The following is a 22194-nucleotide window of genomic DNA, read 5'->3' as shown; positions in this document are numbered from 1 at the left end:
GTTTAGTCGCTCAGTCGTGTCTGACTCTTTGCGACCCAATGGACTGTAGCCCACCAGACTCCTCTGTCTGGATTCTCCAGGCAAGAAGACTGGAGTGGGTTGCCACTTCCTTCTCCAGGGGATCTTCCCGACCCAGGGATCGAACCCACGTCTCCTGCATCTCCTAAACTGGCAGGAGGACTCTTTACCACTGAGCCACCAAGGAAGCTTTAAAAAATAAATAAATAGAAAGCAAAAAAAACAAAGCAACAAGGAAGTTCAGTGCATCTTAGGGAGAGCTTCCATCCTGGATTCAGCAGGACGGAAATGCAGGTGCGAGTGGGAAAGGGTGAGGCGGTCACCCCGAAGATTCCCCACTGCAGCCAGCTCAGGGGACAGCTTTCCCGCCCTCACCCTATGTTTTTAGAGCCATTTTCCCAAGGCTTTCTCTTTTTCCACGTATCAGTTGCTACCACGGCGTATGTGGTCGTCTTCACCAGGTCCTCTCACCTCCAAGCCACAGGAAGTCATTCACGGAGCGGAGCAGCTCCACCGCCACGTGGTAGTGGACCAGGGAGTCCTGCAGCATCCCGGCCTGCAGGCACAAGTCCCCCACGTGCTTCCGCATGCGCCCCTGGCACCGCTTCTTGTAATGTCTGAAAGGTAAGGTGCATGGAAATGTGTCATTGCCAATGCCCGGATGAGGCCCCAAAAGCATGCTGGCTAAGCACTATTCAACTCTCTCACTACAAAAAATGCTAAGAAGGCAACTTTAGGCTCTACAGTTGAAAGCCAGCCACCATCATTGCCAGTATATGAGCCAAGTTATTTTCTAAATGTAATACAGTACATGTATTTCATGTGGATAATATTAGAGGAGGCTTTTTCTTTTCAAATTTTCCAATCATAACATTAGCACAAGAAAGTTTGTTTCGGCCTTTTAAAAAAATCAATTATCTTCCACTTTCTTAACTTCAAACCTATTATTATTTTATAAAGAGAGCTGTGCTGCACATTACAAGCCAACTATTTGGCTTTTGCAAACAAGACCTTTATCTTCACGAGTTCAGAGCAAGCTTTAATGATGCTTTGAATGGTGGGGCCCAGAACACTCGCTAACAGCTCTTTAAATATTGGCAAGGATGTGCTACTAAATAATGCAACAGCTTCTAACTCCGTATCAACTCAGAAACCAGAGAAACCATACCAATATCTCACTTCATCATTTTAAATATTCCTGTTCTTTTGAATATTAAATTTCTTTAAAGATAAGATTTCTTTTCGAGCAAAACAGCAGCTATATTAAATTTCCTCTCACCAAGAAAGCAATCTGATCAAGAACTAAAAACTCCTATGTTAATCCAAAAGATGTGAGGCTTCTGGCTAAATGAATGTACAGATCCCAGGACAAACTTAAATCCCGTCCTCTCTAACTTTGGAATGGAGCTTTTCTGTTCCCAACGTTGGTTGAACTAAGATCATCACATAAGGCAGAGAAGGAGAGAAGAGGAATGTGAGCCTGATCCCCACCTTTCTGCCAGGACAGCCCCTGCCGACAGGCCTCCGCCTAGGAGGGGCGCTGCACCTAAACCACCCGCCAGCCCCCAGCAGACCCACATCGCCCCCCACCGGTCACCTCAACGGCCCTCTCCTGTGTTCCAACGCCCCTCCCGCTCTGGAGCATCCTCACCTCCATCCTGCTACACACACACACACACACACACACACACACACACACACACACACACACCCAGAGCACCCTCACCTCCATCCTGCTACACACACACACACACACACACCCAGAGCACCCTCACCTCCATCCTGCTACACACACACACACACACACACACACCCCCAGAGCACCCTCACCTCCATCCTGCTACACACCCACACACACACACACACACACACACAAACCCAGAGGGGCCTTCCCAAAGCATACGTCTGGTTAGGTCACCCCCCACTTCAAAGCCTTCCAAGGCTCCCCAGTACAGTTCCAGCCCCCCTCCCCTACCCCTGCCCTCCCCAGCCTCACCAGTGACCCCAGGGGCCTGGCTCTTCTGCCAAGCTACTTCCCACTGGCCATAGGACTCATTCTGACTCAGTTTCTCAAGGAAGCCTTCCCTGCCTCCAGCCTCTGCACCTGCGGGGCCTCTCCCTCCCAAAGGAGGGCGGCGCGTGGCCCATTCCCTGTAGTGTCTCCTGTTCTAACCAGAAAAGGATGCAGCCTCCGAAGGCACACTCGCCTCCTCCACTCACACGACTGTGGACTCCTAACACGTGGCGGTTTACAGATCCCACCACGATACTGACTCAACAGATTCTGAATTACACTTTTTCTTAGGAGACTTTACTCCTTTCCTGTTAAGACTAAAATTTGCTTTAAAGCATCCTGTCTCACCTCTCTAAACAAAGTAAATTATTACATCTCCATACAAACTTACAAAGGTGCACGTCTGCTGTAGCAAAATATAGCCCAGGACAGTTTCAAAAATAAACAGTGCAATCACTGTGATCAGAAAGAGCTGGCTTTGAAAATACAGGATTTTTACAAAAAGAAGTCATCTAAATATGCTTATGGTTTTTCACATAAAGGTTATATGATGCAACACAACAATATAAAATATTTTGAATTATATAAAAATAGAATGAATCCTAATACTCGGGAGAAGTCTCCAAAATGCCATACAAATAAAATTCTAGCATAGATGGACACAAATTATTTCAGTCTTAGATGCTGTGTGCCCCAAGACTGGGTCATCTCGAGATTACGAGCAATCCTGTTCATAATCCTTTGAAAAGACAGTAGGAAATAGATAAAGGAATTAAGACAATTCTATTTTTTTTCTAGTTAGCTACGGTGTGGACAACCAAAATATTTTAAGCCAATTTTGGCAGAATTCACAATATAAGCTTTCTCATTAAAATTCTCCTTCCAGTGCTCACTTCGGCAGCACATATACTAAAATTGGAACGATACAGAGAAGATTAGCATGGCCCCTGCGCAAGGATGACACGCAAACTCGTGAAGCGTTCCATATTTTTACGAATGGGAATGCTCATTGTGAAAAAATAAAATTAAAAAATTTTAAAAATTAAATAAAATTCTCCTTCCAAAAAGACATGGATCCTTTCTTTCTTCATGGATCATTTGAAAATGATGTCAGGTTTGTTTTCTTTTTAAGTCTCTATGGAAGTTCAGAATTCTTACAAATACATTCTTAGCACTGTTACACTGTGTGACCACTGCTCATGGATATGGAAAAACAAAACATACAAGCAAACAGCGTGACAAAGAAAAACGCAATGTGAAGCCACAGCAGCAAATAAATGTAAAGTTAATGCAAAATGCAAATGTTCAAAACAGGTCGTAATTTGTCGCAAATTTTAAAACTAATGGTGAATTTTAAAGGCAGGAGCAACAGAACTTAGCCAAAAATGTGAATACGCTCTAAACACTTCAAAGAGCAACTCATGTTATTTCCTTATTCTTAATGAGTTATAAACACTAGGGCTAAAGGAACTGGAATAGAGGATTGATAGAAAAATTAATAAAAACCCAATAAGCCCTAAGTCATAAAGGCCTCAAATCAATCATGGCTAAAGCAGAGCCACAGAGCTGCCGGCCTCCTCAGATAAAGGGAGATGCATCCTTTCGGGAAGCACCATGAACATCGCCACGGAGACACACACCACACGTAACACTAAGGACGACTCAACTAAAGTACACACCACATGATTCCCATTACTTCTGATCAGAAGGAGGAAGAAAATGTGTCTTATTGTGTGCTCTGGGTACTACTTACATGGCTCATGGTACATTCTAATCCAAAGTCCAATTTACCTGCAAAGAAACTACATATTCAAAGGGAAACCAGAGCTGCTCAACCACACTTTGTAACTGAAACCCAAAGGAACTCTGATGAAGGTAATCTCTTATTGCTTTTGGTATTACATAGTTTTACAAGCATTTGCAAAATTAAGTGACCGCTACAGCCCATGATTCTGCACTAGAATATTAGGGGCTGAAAAAGCTTAGATTACGTGCACTGTGTAAATGCAATCACATCAACACACTGACAGGCGCCCCTTTGGTGGAGCTGAAGTTGCAAAGTAGACAACTCTACACAATGCATGCTAAGTCGCTTTAGTCGTGTCCGCCTCTGGGCGACCTTGTGGACTGCAGCCTGCCAGGCTCCTCTGTCCATGGACAGCTTAATGAGAAACGCAGAGTTCTGTACTCGATTTCAGGTGCTGCACGGGCCATTAACTGACACTGCGTCTCGCCTTACGAAATTTAAACATCAATAGTTAACGTCAGTTTTCTCCATCTGAACTCTTTTATGCTAACCCTGGATATGAAAACCTCGCTCCATAAAGAGAGCCCCAGCCTACCCTGCAGAAGAGTTAGGTTTTGCTGAGGAAAGCTGATCAAAGGAGGCCTGAACAGTTTCCACCGCACACTCAGAATGGCCGGAGGATGACTGCACATGTGCGTCCTTTGCAAGCACATCATCACCGGAGGAGCGCAACCAACACCTGCCTCTGGAACGCAAAGTACACTGGAGCTGCCCACCCGTCAGACACGGCTGAGCCTGCGCGACAGACCTGCAGCCCGCAAGTCTGAGGCTTTCTCTGAGAGGCTCCAAACTGGTCCACCTGACCCTCCTACAACAGGGAGGAAACGATTAGGAGAGAGAACACACCCTGCAGGCTGAAAAGGCCTGAATCCCACTCCAGCATTCACTAGCCCTGTGATGCCGAGCTGACGGCTTCACCTCTCTGAGAATGCTCCACGCTCTGCAAAAGGCGGCTGCCACCCCCACCTCGGATGGCATCCATGTGGCATGAATGGCATATGGGGGCGGGGGAGTGCCTGACATAGAACCTTCCTAGCTTCCCTCCCCCGCCCCTCTCCCCTTTTAAACTGGCATACTCCCCCTAACAAGTATCAAGCCTCCGGGACAGACAGTCTTATTCATCTTTGTATCCACCACAGTAGGATCAAAAAAGAGCTGCTTCCTCCATAGTAACTATCAGTGTTCTTAACAGATCTGGGTTGAAATCTATTTTGAGGGGAAAGACTATTCCAGAACTACCCAACCATCCTTCCGCAAGGGAGCCCCTCCTCCCAGTGTGAGCTGCTCATGTCCACTGGACCCGCCGGGGGCTCTGCACCTCCCCAGGCCTTCCTCCCCACCTCAAGGGTGCATGTGACCCACCTTCTCCGCCCCCCATGCCACTCCAGCTCCAGCTTCCTCCACCTGCTGCCAGTGCATCTTCCTAAGATGCACATCTGACCATGTCTTTCCCTTCCGACTTCTTAAGAGGCTTACCCACCTCCCAGGCGCTAAGGGTAAATGGCAGCTGCTACTAAAACCCCAAACACTGCAGAAAGAAAGTGAAAGTGAAAGTTGCTCAGTCGTGTCTGACTCTTTGCGATCCCGTGGACCATAGAGTCCATGGAATTCTCCAGGCCAGAATACTGGAGTGGGTAGCCGTTCTCTTCTCCAGGGCATCTTCCCAACCCAGGGATTTGAACCCAGGTCTTCCGCATTGCAGGCAGATTCTTTACCAGCTGAGCCACCAGTGAAGCCCACCACACAAACCCTCCATGACCCAGGCCTTCCTCCAACCTTGTCTCAGCCCTGGACCTTCAGCCTACACTCTCTGGATGCACTCCCCCCATTCACAGTTGTAAGCACACGCTGAAGCTGACAACCCCCAGTGCATGCCTCGAGTCCAGTTCTGTCACCTGGGCCCCAGGCTCTTTGAAACCATCACTTGAATGTTGACTGGCTTCTGAAAAACACATTTACCGTTTACTCTGGAACCCAACCACCAGCAGGTACTCCCAGTTTCAGTAACAATCTCAAACTTCCATTTTAGTTAGCAGCCCAGGACATGCCCAGCTGTTTGAGTCAAAACCCTGACGTCACATTTTACTTCCCCTGTTCCTCACCCGACCCTGGCACCATCATAAGTCCTGCCATTTCTATCTCAAAGTATATCTCAGCTCTGGTTCCAAGGGACCTGGCACAGACCCAGCCAGCTCACAGCAAGTGCGTGCTGAGTCACAGTCCTCCGAAGGGTGGTCCCTGAAGGGTGCTCCCTGAAGAGGGACATGTTCCCTGGCACCGGCCACCTAGGAGGGCACTTGAGTCTCCTCAGGAGGCCCAGGAAAAAGGACTCGTGGTTCTCCCACGGTCTGAACTTTGAAGGGTCCGTGGTCTGGGAACCAGGTCTGTGCCCCTGGTTAGCGGGCACACCCGCCAGTGAGCAGGTGAGAGTGTAGGAGCCGAAGCAAGGCTTCGGTCACTGCCATCCCCGGGACCTGGGAGCCACAGGTAAGGCCCTGCATCCAGGGCGCCGCCCAGCCATCACAGGATCCCACCCTGCATTTCCCAACCACACGGCCTCGACCTGTCCTTGCCACCCTTCCTTCTGTTTTGCAGCCCCCCTACCCCAGGATAAGTTGGACCCTTTCAGGAATCTGGCCTGTCTCAAGTGAGACAAAGTCAACAAAAAATGACAGTGTCCACATTTGGACCAGACCCTTGAAGGAGAAACAAGGACTCCTGGCCAGCACGGCGGTGGCAGCAAAACCCTTCCCCAGGAGGTGAGATGACCAGGGCGAGAACACAACGTCCTTGATCAGCCCAGGCGTCTCCCTTCACGGCTGACCATGTGTGTTGGAGGCTGACCACCAGTTAATGACATGCCCATCGGTGGTGGCCGTTAGCCTCAACAAATACACAACCAGCTATTTCTTATCAACATGGGTTAAAAGTAAAGGCTGGTGCAGGTAGGGCCTGTCCATTTGCTAAGCTAAACCACAGTCCTGGCTAAAGCAGAGAGGAAGCCATGGTCACCTGTACAGGTCCTTGTGCCCACCAGATCCAAACCAGCTAGCGATTTAAGAGAAGGACATATTTCCCTGATCCCCAGGAAAACTGCCTTATAAAGGCAAATGCCCTTTAGCAGACTAGCCTCTGCCCCTTTATGATTGAAAGTCACTGGGACGAAGTAAATGGGACAGGCAACGTGAGAGCAAAAAAAAACCAGGTGACTGCTCCCTCCAACAGCATCCCTCCACGGCCAGCTTTGTCCAAGGCGGGCATGTCTTCACCGGCAACCGCTGGCCAGTAAGCACCGTCATGCATACGTAGCGACAGCCAAGAATCGTGCCTGGTACGTTTATTTGAAAGCCAGGGTCAAGCAAGGTGCAGCAAACTTTGTCTTCCCGAGTTAAAATATCCCAGGAAAAACCCCTCGCAGCCACTTAAATCAACTAGCATCTCACTTCCTCAAACCAAAAAAAAATAATTAACAAGGGCTCATTTGTCACCAAATGTGAGACCAAACAGGTTCCCCAAAGCAAGAATTTGGACAGCTATCTAAGGCCAGTGGGTTATGTGCTAAAAAAGCAAAAAGAATTAGAAAATAAAACAACGACTGGGATGAGACATGGATCAAGGCAGCAGTTAGGTTTCTGTTTTCTGAAGCGATCAGGCGGTGAGGAGGCAGCAAAGGGGGAATCCAGCTATTTTCAGGGCAACCCGTGCACAGCCTACCTTTTCAGACCCAATAACACACTCACAGGGCGGTATGAGAGAAAAAGAACAAAGGAAAAGAAAAGAAAGAGGAACAAGCGAAAATTAGAAACACACCGGAACAAAAACAACTTTGACAGCATGTTCAAGAATTGACGTGGGCTGATAAGGCCAGGGGCACGTGTGGAAGGTCAGTAAACAACCCCCGCACCCTCCTACCCGTGGCTCCCGGGAAGGCTGGGCCTGCGGCTAGCGGCACCGGCCGCAGAGCCTGTCCATGCAGCCAGAGCGGTCCGCACTTCAGACCAAAACTCCACCTACATTTGGACATTTCCTTCTGAGGCACAAAATGCGATCCCCTTTCAGGCTGGACTCTTTCTATCACTCCTACCAGGAGCTGCGGGAGAGACTGTGGCTGTAGGCTCTGTTCCTGGACTGCATCACTGCTTTGAAAATGAGACAAGGGACACACAGGGACTGGAGGTAAACGCTTCCGCTGAGGTTGCTGGTGTCATTATCTCACCAGAGTCCACATGATGGCTGAGTGTTTATGGGGCCAGTGAGAGCCGAATGGACCCACCGGGAGGAAGGTTTCGTTCGCTGCTGACGTTCCGGCTCACGGAGGCTGTGGGTAAACACCTGGGGACAGGACTGGCCACCATGAGCCAAGCACCGTGTCCTGAATCGACTTCCTCCCGCCAGACTGTGAGCAGAGACTTCAAGACGCAAAATAGGCATTCTCAACATTTCGGTCTGCAGACCTTTGGGTTCGCAACCTCAAGAAGTTGATGATCAAAAATGTCCCTTGGGGCCTCATGTGGCAAGGAGAAGGCAGCAGTCAAGAGGTCGGGGTCCCCAGCTTCAGTCACTCATGCACGAGTCTGTCCTGCTGATGCCACAGGTGCTAAGATTTGGGGAATGCAGGGGCACGCGTGGCCCCACCTTGTCAGGGACCACTACCTCGGCACAGACCCCGCCTGACACCTGGGGCTCAGCAGGAGGTGACAGGTGAGTTGAGGGGCTGGTGGGAATGGGTCTGGTGGGTCTGGATGAGTCTGGTGGGTCTGAGTGGGTCTGGCGGGTCTGGGTGGGTCTGAGTGGGTCTGGTGGGTCTGAGTGGGTCTGAGTGGGTCTGGTGTGGGCAGCTCTGCCCCTCGGTGGTGCCCAGACTCCTAAACCTTGCCACCTGGGCTGCAAGGAGCAGGAGGGCAGGGCAGGCGTGGTGATCACAGGGTCATGCGAGCAGCAAGTACAGGCTGTGGATGTGACACGCCCTGCCCTTCCTGAGGCCACACAACGTGTCCAGGTCGGGAGGGAGACCACTCCAGACCCTGCCAGGCACCAGCTCCAGGGGTGGCTCAGGGCCTCTGTGCCTCTCCCCACAGAGCAGGCCTGGACTTCTTCCCTCGAGCCTCTGACATCTTTTCTTCTAACTTATCAACAACCAGAAAGTCAGGTTCGACCTCAGTGAACTCAGGAAACCCTGAGCACCTACTCTGCAGCGGACAGGACGGCACCCACACCACGTCCTCCGCCCTCGCCTGTGGGACCAGCACGTGAGCTCTGCAGAGGACCGGAGAGGCTCAGCGCCCCAGGCAGCAGTGCTCCCGCTAGCGAGGGGACATCCCTGCTCTCTTCTATGGGAGGGTCGCGGGGAAACAGACCAGGGGGCCAGCAGGGCCCCGCAGAGCTCGTCTGCGGTTCTGATGCCTGCATCACGGGGCTAACGTGAGGACTGAGCGGTCCCTGTGGCACAGAGACCATGAACACGCTGTCCTGCAGCCGTTCTGATATCCTAAGTGGGGGCCCTGGCACCGGGGCATCTGGCAGGAGGAGGGGCCTGGCCAGGGAGGCAGGAGGCACAGGCCCACTCCAGCCCAGCAGGCTGGAGTTCTGCTGCCTCTGGGCTCAGCACCCCATCTACACATGAAAGGGGTGAGGCTGAATAGCAGTCTTCACAACGTGCCCTGGGGCAGCGCTGTCCAATAGGAGTAAGACGCAAACCACGTGACTTAAGCTGTCCAGCTGCCACATTTAAAAAGGTAAAAGACAAATACTTGCAACTGATTTTAATAATGTCCTTTGTTCGATCTCATGTATGTAAAATGTTATCATTTTGACGTCCAATAAATTAAAAAAAAAAAAAAAACCACACTAAGATAGTCCACATTCTTCTCCCCAGACTAAGTCTCAGCACCTGTCCTGCCTTTTACCTGCAGCGCATCTTGGTTCAGCTTCCTCTACCACCCTAGTGACAGTGGCTACCCTCTGGAGAGCCACTCCAGGGGTCCCACCTGGGGGTCTGGGCTGAAAAGGGGCAGTTAATTGTCACACGAACCCTAAAAGGACCTCCCCTAACCAAAGTCTGTTCCACTCAATTTCAGAAAGTCTGCACCCTTTCTAAAATTTAGAAAGGGCAGCACCCTTCTCCCGCCACCACTGCAGGAAACCCTCCTGCTTGCTCATCCCTTTTTGGAGCCTGGGCTCCAGGCCGACTTACCTACTGTCTGTGTCCAGCCCCACGAAGTCCTTCTTCTCGAAGGGGACGCAGAGGAGAGGGATCTTGTCCCCGGACTTGTCCGTGGCCCTGTCCAGGCGCTTGGACTCGAGCACGATGAAGAGCGACTCCACGAAGTCCTCGATGCGCTTCTCCACCGTCGCGCAGTCCTCGTAGCTGGGGTAGAAGGCCACGTCGGTGCGCGGCTGCTCCGCGATCTCCCCTTGCAGCCCGAACACGAAGAGGCGAGAGTCGTACAGCGTGGAGCCGTAGATCTCCTTCTGCACGTGGAACTTCTCGAAGGTCTGCGGCCAGTCCTTGGCTGAGAAGCAGTCAGTGATGGTGATGAGGCCCACGACCTTGCGGTGGGTCTGGAAGTCGCCCCACTCGCTGTTCTCCGGCGGGTAGTGGTGCCGGTAGCGGATGTAGAGCGCGCGCTGCGAGTCACGCACGCTGATCTGGCTCACCGACGAGATCCTCTTGTAGATCCTGAAGAAGTTCTCCTCCGAGACGATCCCCACGGGCTGGACCACCACGAGGAGAGTCTGGTGGTCCTCGGCGCACTGCATGTAGTCAGGGACACTCATGGTGAAGACCCTGCCCAGAGAGAAGACGGGGTTTTGCAGGTTGCATCCCACTCCGAGACGCTGTCATGCCGGGGTCCCCCAGCTGGAAGGCTGGGTGAGCCCCGAGCCAAGCGGTGGGGTACCGTTTGTCCTCGGGGGTTCTGCGTGCGGCTACCATAGCTCTTATCACAGCATCCTGCTCATGGAGCAAGCGTGGAGCCCCTGCAGTTTAAAAGGAGCCTCTCAGGTTTTCTACTCCCAGACCTCACCAGACACATGTGGAGTCAGTGCTCAAGGAAGGCTGAATAAATGAAGGAAGGAAGGAAGGAAGTGCTTCCTCAGCCTCTCAGCAGAAATAATGAAGATTGCACAGTGGAATCAGAAGACCAGGACTCTACTGAAGGCCACCTGAGCTCCTGAGCTGAAAACTAATGGGGGAAATATAAAACTTGCCTTCTAAGAAGATAGCTGGATTAAGGAAGGCTGCAAAGTGCCAAGCACAGTGTGAGACAGGAGGAACTACACGCCATTACCATCCCTCATTTTATGAACTGAGTTTCCTTGGGAGAGTTTTTATAACCTCGCTGTGCCAATTTTGTCAGATATAAAAAGAAAACAGCATCAACTATACTCCAGCAATTTTTTTTTTTTTTAAGCAGAAGAAAACAATATTACCTGATTCTCAGTCCTGTTGAGGAATTCAGTTAGATAACCCATACGAAAGCATCTGGCCCATAGGAGTTAATAAATGTTTGTTAAATGAATGGACAAACAAGCAGATGAATACTGCCACATCCACAGAGCATCATAATAGCACTCCCTGGAAATCTGAAGCCCTGTTCCACCCCGACTCCACACTAGCCATGTCAGTGACCCAGACAGGCCTGTGTGCTTCTCTAAGCCCAAGTTTAATTGTGAATAAAAATGTGGATAATAAGACAAACCTCAAAGGATTAGTGAGTCATTATTCTGATTTCAATATTGTACTGTAACTTTGCAAGATGGTGGTGGTTGTTCAGTTGCTAGGTCGTGTCGGACTCCTTGCAACTGCATGGACTGCAGCACGCCAAGCTTCCCTGTCCTTCACTGTCTCCCAGAGTTTGCTCAAGTTCATGTCCATTGAGTCAATGATGCCATTCAACCATCTCATCCTCTGCAAGACGGTACCATTAAGGGAAATTGGGCAAAGGGTCCACAAGCTCTCTCAACATTCACACTGTTATGCAACCATCTCCAGAATGTTTTCACCTTTGCCAACTGAAGCTCTGTCCCCATTAAACACTAATTCCCATCCCTTCACCCCCAGTCCCAGTCCCACCATCTACTTTCTGCCTCTATGAGTCAGACTGCTCTAGGCACGTCAACTCAGTGGAACCATGCTATGACTGGCTCATTTCACTTAGCACAATGTCTTCAAGGTTCATCCGTGTTGTAGCATGTATCAGAATTTCCTTATTTAATGCTGAATAGTATTCCCTGGAATATTACATATATTTATGTATAAAGGTATATAACACATTTTATTTATTCATTCATTGAAGGTCATTTGGGTTGTTCCTAGCTTTGGCTACTATGAATAATAGTATTATAAATACAGACAAAATGTTTTAAGTATAAAAACCACCACATTTGCAAAGATGTAGATATATAGACGTAGATGCAAAGGTAACTCCTATTTGACAGGTGGGCGTGTAGACTGGTACATCCTGGGTCCAGCAACTGCCTTGATAGAGGAGCTCTGGCATATGGTGGGCAGGTTTACAGAAGCAAGAACTGGAGCAAAGCTGTCCACTATAAGCAGGATAGGTAACTAAACTGTGGTCTTTTAACACAACGGAATACTTCGAACAGTGAAAGTGAACGACCTAGAGGAACAAAGATGAGTCTCAAAAACATGATGGGCAAACAAAGCAGGTTATGGATTAACACAAGCAGCACCATTCCACTTATGTAAAGTTTAACAGGCAACACTAAATAATATGTTGTTTACACATATGGTAAAATTATAAAGAAAAAGATAAATCTGGACAGTGGTTACTTGGGTGGCAAAGAGGATGCAGTTTGAAAGCAAAGCCACGGGGCCACAGAAGTAGCAGCTGTGTTCTGTCTCTTAAGCTGGATGGCAGACCCAGGGGTGCTCGTCTTGCCCTTCTTTAAACTGTACATAAACATCAAACGTTTCACAAAAGAGTTAAAAAAGGAAGAAGATCCTGTTGGGAGGGAGGTTCAAGAGGGAGGGGACATCTATACCTGTGGCTGATTCATACTGATGTATGGCAGAAACCAACATGATCTTGTAAAGCAATTATCCTTCAATTCAAAATAAATAGAATTTTCCTAAAAAGGAAGAAGATCCAACTTCAAAAAGCTTACAAGGTGGGTCTCAGCAGGTTGGCTGGTTTCGGGGCCTGGCCCCAGCCCTTCTCCTCTATCAGGAGATGATGCTGCTGAATCCCAAAACACCCTGCTTCTATGAGCAAAGAAGTCGCTGCACAAAAAAGGCACGTGCGTTACAGGTGCAGATTTGCCTGAAGACAGGTGGCCTGTGGATCTCAGACAGTTTGAGGATAGGAGGTGTTCAGTTTCTCTGGTCTGAAGTAAAATGAGAAAAATACAAATAATATTTAAGTGTTCCACAAAACTAAAGTAAACTTAGTATGTGTCTTATAAATGTTAACTATTATTGTTATTTATTCTTAGATTTGGAGAAGAAAATGGCAACCCACTCCAGTATTCTCGCCTGGAGAATCCTGTGTGACCCCAGGGTCGCAGAGTCAGACACGACTGAGCGACTAAGCACATTCTTAGGTTACGAACTTTCTCATTTTCTTGCTGTTAAAACATTGTTTTTGGGGGGAAGTAGGGGGACTTCCCTAGTGATCCAGTAGTGAAGACTCCTCGCTTCCAAGGCAGGGGGTGTAGGTCTGATCCCTGGTTACGGAACTAAGATCCCATTTGCCTCGGGCTGCAGCCAAAAAAAAAAAAAAAGTTCTAATTTTTTTTTTCTTTTTTTTTTTCAAAATGGCCAAGCCACACAACTTTGTAGGATCTTAGTTCCCCAGCCTGAAACTGAACCTGGGCCATGGCAGTGAAAGCAGTGAGCCCTAACCACTGGACCACCAAAGAACTCCCAAACATTCTTGCTTTTATAAAACAATAGTGAGAGTAGATGGCAGCAGTTTTCCATCATACTGTCTGGGCAAAAGTAAAAACTGACAAACGTTTTCCCTGAAGGAGCTCACTATCAGCATAGTTCTTGTTCATCTTTGCCCCAGATTCAAAATATGCAACTAACACTGGAATAAATGTCTCATATAAGGTAGGAATAGGAAATTGCACTAGGCACTTTACAATCCATCATATCATATTCAGACTTCACAACAATCTAAGAAACAGCATTCCTATCTTCAACCTTATAGATAAAGAACCAGGCTCAGTAATTTTCTCAAGGTCTCCTAATCTGTAAGTGGCAAACTGGCTCCAGAGTCGATGCTTTCCCACTAGTTTCTTCAAGGGAGAAAGAATCTAACGAAATGAGCCCTGGCATTGAGCCAGCTCTAGTGTCTGAGATTCCAGTTCAGTCTAGTCGCTCTGTCGTGTCCGACTCTTTGCAACCCCTTGGACTGCAGCATGCCAGGCTTCCCTGTCCATCACCAATTAGTCTGAGACTAATCTAATATGAATATTAAAATGTTAAGAATATATTTCTTCAGGGACTTTCCTGATGGTCCAGTAGCTATGACTCTGCACTCCCAATGCAGGGAGCCTGGGTCTGATCCCTAGTTGGGGAATTAGATCCCACATGCCGCAACCAAGAGCTTCACACTGTAACTCACGATCATGCTGCAAGGAAGATCAAGGATTCCACACGCGGCAACTAAGACCCAGTGCAGCCAAATAAATAAATAAATATTTATTTTAAAAAAGAATATATTTCTTCAACTTGATATTTCCTCAAAAAGTTAAACATAGAGTTACCATATAAACAGCAGTTCTACTCCTAGGTATATACCAAAGAGATATGAAAATACACGTCCACACAAAAAGTAGTACACAAACATTCATGGCAGTATTATTCGTAATAGCCAAAAAGTGGAAACAACAGAGACATCTATCACCTGATAAATGGATAAACAAAATGCAGTCTATCCATATAATAGAATACTACTCAGCCATAAACAGTACTGGCACTGCTACAACATGGGTGAACCCTGAAAACATTATGCTCAGTGAAAGAAGCCAGGCACAAAAGACCACATATTGCATGATTCTATTTACATGAAATGCCCCAAATATGCAACTCCTTGGAAACAGGGAGTAAATTTGTGGCTGTTCCAGGTGCAGTAGGGGAGACTGACAATGGGTATGGAATTTCTATCTGAAGTGATGAAAATGGTCTGGATTAATAATGGTTGCACAACTGGGAATACACTGAAAACCACTTGAGTGTACAATATAAATGGGTACACTTCACCGTATGTGAACACTCTCTCAATAAAGCTGTTACTTGATAAAATATTTCTTAACTATTTTTCCCTCTATTCCACTTGACAGCCCCACAATTTAAGAAAAAACCTTGCCAAGGGATCTTTAAGGATTGCAAGATGCCTGGTTCTCCAGCATCATGTCTCTAGTGCTGTTATTTCATACTAGGGAACACTAGCTGGGCCGGACTAGGAACAGACGGTAACTACCTTCTAAAAGTCGCCAGTTGCCTTTGAACTGGGTGGGGAGGAGCAGAGAAGAGGGAGGAGGAGGTCACAGCCTCTTGCCTTCTGCTCGTTTTTAACTAACCCGAGCCTACCTTCGGCACTATGGATCCCTCTGTAAGAACAAGTGGAATCCACAGGCATCCCACCCTGACACCAGCACACTCCGCGTGGAAAGGCGTTCGCGCGGGGCAGATGGACTAGGGGCGGAGACCCAGGAGGGCACCGGCTCTGCAATTCCGAGACTCGGCCGAGAGAAGCTGGACTTAACAATTTCGGGAGCTCAACCGCAGGAGACTGTGCCCGTCGCCACCGCGCGGGATCTGAGCCACTTAGAACCCAGAGGAAATGGAGGAAGAGAGGAAACCGAGAGCCGGTCCCAGCCGCGTCCGCAGACCCCCGGGCGGGGGCGGGGGCGGGTGCAGGGGCCGGGGAGGGGCCGGGGACTGCCGGCGCCCGCGGAGGGGAGGCCGGGCCGGGCCCGAGAGGCGGCAGGTGCGGGCCTGGGCGGGACGGGCGCGGGAGCGGATGGGGGGGGCCGGGCCGCCGGGCCGGGGCAGGTGGCCGCGGCAGGTGCGGGCGGAGTCGAGCCCCTCCGCGGGACACACGCTGCCCGGCGCCCCCGCGCGCGCCGTGACCCACGGACAGCCCTGCCGAGGCCGGCCCGGCCCCCTGCCCAGGGGCACCCCCTTCTTGCACTTACGCGGCCGGGGCCCCTGGGCCCGGAGCAGGCGCCAACGGCGGGAGGGGCGGCGGGGCCGGGCAGCCTCTGCGGCCGCTCCCCGGGCTCGGATCTGGAGCTTCCGACTGGCGGCCGGGCCGGCGCCGCCCCTGCGCATGCGCGGGGCCGGTTCCGGGCCCGGAGACCCGCGCCAGGTTTTAGGGGCGACACGGGGCCCGAGAGGGAGGGGCGGGGAGCGAGGTGGTCGCTGGGGGGCAGGGAGGGGAGGGAGACGGAAGGAGAAGGGCGGGAGGGGAGCAGCTGCGACCGAGAGAACTTAGACTCCTGGCGCCGCGCACCCAAATGGAGGCGCCAAGTCCTGCCTCTGCGCCTCTTTCCCCGCTCTCAGGGCGCGCAGCTCAAATTTCAGCTCGAGGGTGGGGCCCTTTGCAGCCCCCGCTCCTGCAAAGCCCCTACCGGATCACGATCCCTGCGCCCGCGCGGAGCCGGGCTTCCAGTAGCTCCCAGGATCAAGCACCGGCTGGCGTGGTAGCGATGCTTAAAGCTACCTTGGGGCGAGAATAAGTTCCCCTTTTACTGGCTGGGAGACGATCTCAGGGTGCCTCCCGGGCCTGACTTAACTGCTAGGTCACACACCGGGGCTGGGCGGGGATGAGGAGGTCAGAGCCGGAGCCCGGAGCAGACCGCCCGAGGGCCGGTGCCTGGTCCCCACCCGTCCTGGGAAAACCACTCCCGACTCTAGGGGTCCGGTCAAGGGCTCGGAATGAAGTGTGGAACGGCTGTCATAGTTCCAGCACACAGCTGACTAGGTAGGGCAGAAGCCACTTAAGAACTTAAACCCTTCTAGGTTAAAAAATAAACAAAACTTTAAAAGGAGTTTACATACATAGCTTGGAATGTGGATAGCATATTTGAAAAATACAGAAGAAATTATTAACAGTTGTAGGGTTGAGAGAAAAGAGGATGAGGGAGACCTTCTTTCCCTGTGTATTTTTGAGTTTGAATTTTTTACCGTATGCATGTTATTTCTTTTTCAGTTAACGAAAAAAAAAAAAAAAACTGTAATGGGGGACAGGAGTAGTTCAGCCTGTACAGCAGCCGTGGAAAAACAGAGCCATCACTTACTTTACCCAAGCAAGCATTTATTGACTCTGCTGTGTGCCCAGTGCTGTTTTATGACTTATTATTTATATATTTTTTTAAAATAATAGTATGCTATCCCTCATCCCTGCCCTGGGCCAGTGGGAAACCAATTGCATTTTATTGAATTGTTTTCCAAGGAGTGGAAATGAATTATAAACAGAATACATCTTCAGGGCAAAACCCATGGAGTGTATTTCCAGCACACCAGCCAGGAAGGATTTTCAACACAGGTGCCCAGAGGCTGAGAGTACATTTCCAGGACCCTGCATAAAGCTACCCAGAGTGGCTTCTTCTTGGCCCTGAGAGCACAAGTTGACAGTTATAGAACACAGAAAACAGACCTTAAAAGAGGCCACCCTTTATTAGAGGTCTATGTGCCAGGAATAGAAATACATGTTTAGCACACAATGTCTTCATAAGATCCATGCAAGGTAGCTATTCTTAGCATTGAGGTCCAGAAAGAACACTACTTGGCACACAAGTGGCTGGTGCTGTTTAGGATTGGAGTCGGAGGCTGTCTGACTGTTGTCTGTGCCCTTCCCATAGTCCTCTGTTCTCATTCTATCTATAAATGGATAAGAGAAGCAGTTTGGAAAGCAAGATTGAATGCTGGCAAGAGGAAACATTGCTATTTTTGTACAGTGTTTCTGTTTTCAGTGTACTCACATTAATTTTATTGTCCTAGCAAATCTGTGAGGGAGGGAGGAAACTCTTCTGCATTTTTATGAGAAAACCAAAGTTCAGAGGCTATAAAGGCTTGCCACAGCACCCCAGCCATCAAATGGAGGTGCCTAGACTTGTTTCAGGTATATCCTGCTTCTGCAGTTATAGTCCTTACATAGTTTTAACATTTCCTGAGCATCTCCCCTGAGCGTTGAGAGTTCAAAGAATACACCAAATCTGCTCTCAAGGAGTTTTAGACTCTTAAAAGTTGGATCGGAAGGATCATCTGAAATCATCAAGTCCAACCTCACCAGCCGTACCAGAGCCCCTCTACCGAAGTCCTCAGTTCAGTTCAGTTGCTCAGTCATGTCCGACTATTTGCAACCCCATATACTGCAGCACGCCAGGCCTCCCTGTCCATCACCAACTCCCAGAGCTTGTTCAAACTCATGTCTATCAAATTGGTGATGCCATCCAACCATCTCATCCTCTGTCATCCCCTTCTCCTCCTGCCTTCAATTTTTCCCAGCATCAGGGTCTTTTCCAATGAGTCAGTTCTTCGCATCAGGTGGCCAAAATATTGGAGATTCAGCTTCAGCATCAGTCCTTCCAATGAATATTCAGGATTGATTTCCTTTAGGATTGACTGGTTGGATCCCCTTGCAGTCCAAGGGACTCTCAAGACTCTTCTTCAACATGACAGTTCAAAAGCTTTAATTCTTCGGTGCTCAGCTTTCTTGATGGTCCAACTCTCACATCCATACATGACTACTGGAAAAACCACAGCTTTGACTAGACACAGCTTTTGTCGACAGTAATCTCTGCTTTTTAATATGCTGTCTAGGTTGGTTATAACTTTTCTTCCAAGGAGGAACCCAAGAAAATAAAGTCAGCCACTGTTTCCACTATTTCCCCAACTATTGCCATGAAGTGATGGGACCGGATGCCATGATCTTAGTTTTTTGAATGTTGAGTTTTAAGTCAACTTTTTCACTCTTCTCTTTCACCTTTATCAAGAGGCTCTTAGTTCATCTTCGCTTTCTGCCATAAGGGTGGTGTTATCTGCATATCTGAGGTTACTGATATTCCTCCCAGCAATCTTGATTCAAGCTTGTGCTTCATCCAGCCTGGCATTTCCCATGATGTACTCTACATATAAGTTAAATAAGCAGGGTGACAATATACAGCCTTGACGTACTCCTTTCCCAATTTGGAACCAGTCCTTTGTTCCATGTTTGGTTCTAACTGTTGCTTCTTGACCTGCATACAGATTTCTCAGGAGGCAGGTCAGGTGGTCTGGTATTCGCATCTCTCTAAGAATTTTCCACAGTTTGTTGTGATCCACACAGTCAAAGGCTTTGGAACAGAAGTCCTAATGGGGGTGGAAAGTTTCATGCAATGATACAGAGCCCTGTTACAAAGTTCTCAAATGAAGCAAGTCTGCTTCCCTGAAATATCCAATCACAAGATCTCAAAGATGAAGCCCAATACACAGTGAGGCTTGGTGGGGTTGAGAATTACCTCTGCTGCTGCTGCTGCTAGTAAGTCGCTTCAGTCATGTCCGACTCTGTGTGACACCATAGACGGCAGCCCACCAGCCCCCCCCCTCCCCCCCACTTCCCTGGGATTCTCCAGGCAAGAACACTGGAGTGGGTTGCCATTTCCTTCTCCAATGTATTAAAGTGAAAAGTGAAAGTGAAGTCACTGGGTCGTGTCCAACTCTTAGCGACCCCATGGACTGCAGCCTACCAGGCTCCTCCGTCCCTGGGATTTTCCAGGCAAGAGTACTGTAGTGGGGTACCATTGCCTTCTCCAATAATTACCTCTGAAACCAGTCAAAAGCAAAGATCAGAGCACAAACTCCATTACTTACTAACTATATAACTTCAGTGTTTTCATCTACAAAATGGGAGTGGTCACTTCGTAAGGTCATTCTCAGGACTAATAAAACCAAGTATAAAAAACTACATTGAGACACAGTGGGATAGATCTAAGTTCCATTTCAGTTGTCTCATGTGCTACTTGTATGGCCTTAGGATAGGGTGACCATATATCCTGATTTGCCTAGGACAATCCCAGTTTATGCTATTGTCCTGGCTAAAAGCGTTCTCTGGTCAGGTGATACGATCATCCCACTTTGGCAAAGCCCATCACCTCTCAGGTTTTCTGATCCACCAACAGTATGGTAATACTGTTTCCATGTTGTAGAGCCCTCTTCTACCATGCAGCCCACTCAAATACTTGCCCATAGGGCCATGTCTCACCTGGGTTTTCTAGGGCCCAGGACATGAAAGAGGATGTTTGTTTATTTAGCACCATGAACAATCAGCCACTTGAGTGGGACTTCCACATCTACTCCATCAAAATAACACAGTCAGGGTAGCTACCATTTACCCAGCAGGGAAAGTACAATGTGCTTGGTACAAATTTCTCACATAACCTGACAGTAGCCCTATAAGGTTGGTTGTTCTAATGTGGAGACTAAGCAGTAACACTCTTTCCTCTGAGTGTGGAACGATTGAGAAATAAGACAAAAGAATCAGACAATGGATATTTACAAGTCAATTTTATTACTAATATGTCAGTTGAAGAGGGTGCTGTAGATCTGGAGCCAAAAATTTGGTTTAGATTTACTAAATCCTTCACCTTAGAATTAGCCAGGCTTAGGAACTCTCCTACACTGTTGGTGGGAATGTATGATGGTGCAGCCACTGTGGAAAACAGTATGGAGGGTCCTTAGAAAACTAAAACTAGAATTAACATATGATTGATCCAGCAGTCCCACTCCTGGGCATATATCCAGACAAAACCAAAATTCAAAGATCCATGCACCCCCATGCTCATAGCAGCACTATTCGCCATAGCCAAGACATGGCAACAGTCTAAACATCCATCAGCAAAGGAATGGATAAAGAAGATTTGGTACATGTATACAATGGAATATTACTCAGGCATAAAAAGAATGAAATAATGCCCTTTGCAACAACAGGGACGCAAGCAGAGATTATCATACTAAGTGAAGCACAACGGCAGCGGGTTGAGGGAGAAATGGAATGGAAGGTTAGGGTTAGCAGATTTAAACTTTTATATACAGAATGGATAAACAACAAGGCCCTACAGTATAGCACAGCGAATTATATTCAATACCCTATTATAAAACATAATGGAAAAGAATATTTTATAAAAAGAATCTGTACATATATAACTTAATCACTTGGCTCTAGAGCAGTAATTTACATAGCATTGTGAATCAACTATACTTCAATTAAAAAAAAAGAAAGAATTAGCCACTTGAGTATCACCCAGTGCTGGACAGAGGCCTCTTCAGTGGCCCGGAGTCACACAGGCTAATCAGGGACAAAGCTGGGATTCAAACCCAAACTAAGCAGCAAAGGTCATTTTATTTTTTTTTTTTTTTGGATTTATTTTTTTTTTTATTAGTTGGAGGCTAATTACTTCACAACATTTCAGTGGGTTTTGTCATACATTGATATGAATCAGCCATAGAGTTACACGTATTCCCCATCCCGATCCCCCCTCCCACCTGCCTCTCCACCCAATTCCTCTGGGTCTTCCCAGCGCACCAGGCCCGAGCACTTGTCTCATGCATCCCACCTGGGCTGGTGATCTGTTTCACCATAGATAATATACATGCTGTTCTTTCGAAACATCCCACCCTCACCTTCTCCCACAGAGTTCAAAAGTCTGTTCTGTATTTCTGTGTCTCTTTTTCTGTTTTGCATATAGGGTTATCGTTACCATCTTTCTAAATTCCATATATATGTGTTGGTATGCTGTAATGTTCTTTGTCTTTCTGGCTTACTTCACTCTGTATAATAGGCTCCAGTTTCATCCATCTCATTAGAGCTGATTCAAATGAATTCTTTTAAACCTCACAAACCTCCCACCCACCACCACCCCCGGAAAATAATTATATTTTGTTTTCATGGCAACCCATTCTACTACTCTCGACCTGAAGGATTCCACGCAGGCACAGTCCATGGAGTTGCAAAGAGCCGGACGCGACTAAGCGATTTTTTTTCAGAGGTGAATGTAAAGTAATGGACGTGGCTCAGTAACTGAGCGGTTAACCAGGGCTCCACCTCACACCCTCCAGTGCTCAGAGACTGCCTTCAGGGATGGGGACCCTTCAGGAAAAGTCCCTGGAGTTGAGCGAGGCCGGGTGGCGCCTCCCCATGCAAGAAGCCCATCACACCAGGCTTGAGTGAAGAGAGGCGATTAAGGTGGCACAGGAAGAAAGGAGGGGATGCCGCAGACTGTCAACCAAACCCTGGAATCCTGGAGACCGACTCCTCTCTGAACCCCTAGCGCCTAGCACAAGTTCAGACTCGGCGTCTTCTCAGGGAAGGCCAAGTGAACCAATCCATTCAGTGAGTGAGTG

General features: G+C 48.5%; 1 protein-coding gene and 1 non-coding gene across 5 annotated transcripts in view; one reads left to right on the top strand and one right to left on the bottom strand.

The window, feature by feature from the left end:
* TRAPPC9 (trafficking protein particle complex subunit 9) overlaps nt 1–16099 on the bottom strand; it is a 386986-nt gene extending 370887 nt beyond the window's left edge. For all 4 annotated transcript variants that reach the window (XM_061123133.1, XM_061123135.1, XM_061123134.1 and 1 more), the window contains exons 1-3: nt 16008–16099; nt 10033–10626; nt 490–635 (exon numbers count right to left, since the gene is read on the bottom strand). In XM_061123133.1, coding sequence (XP_060979116.1) covers nt 490–635; nt 10033–10616 — 730 coding nt within the window. In that variant the 5' untranslated portion in view covers nt 10617–10626; nt 16008–16099. The remainder of the gene's footprint in view (nt 1–489; nt 636–10032; nt 10627–16007) is intronic.
* Nucleotides 2918–3024, top strand: LOC133042939 (U6 spliceosomal RNA). Its single transcript, XR_009689635.1, has one exon. It is a non-coding gene; the product is annotated as a U6 spliceosomal RNA (small nuclear RNA).
* Nucleotides 16100–22194: the final 6095 nt, after the last annotated feature.

Source organism: Dama dama, chromosome 21 (genome assembly GCF_033118175.1).
Source record: "Dama dama isolate Ldn47 chromosome 21, ASM3311817v1, whole genome shotgun sequence".
Lineage (NCBI taxonomy): Eukaryota > Metazoa > Chordata > Mammalia > Artiodactyla > Cervidae > Dama > Dama dama.
Note: the sequence above shows the minus strand (reverse complement) of the source record. Positions and strands in the feature narration are given on the sequence as shown.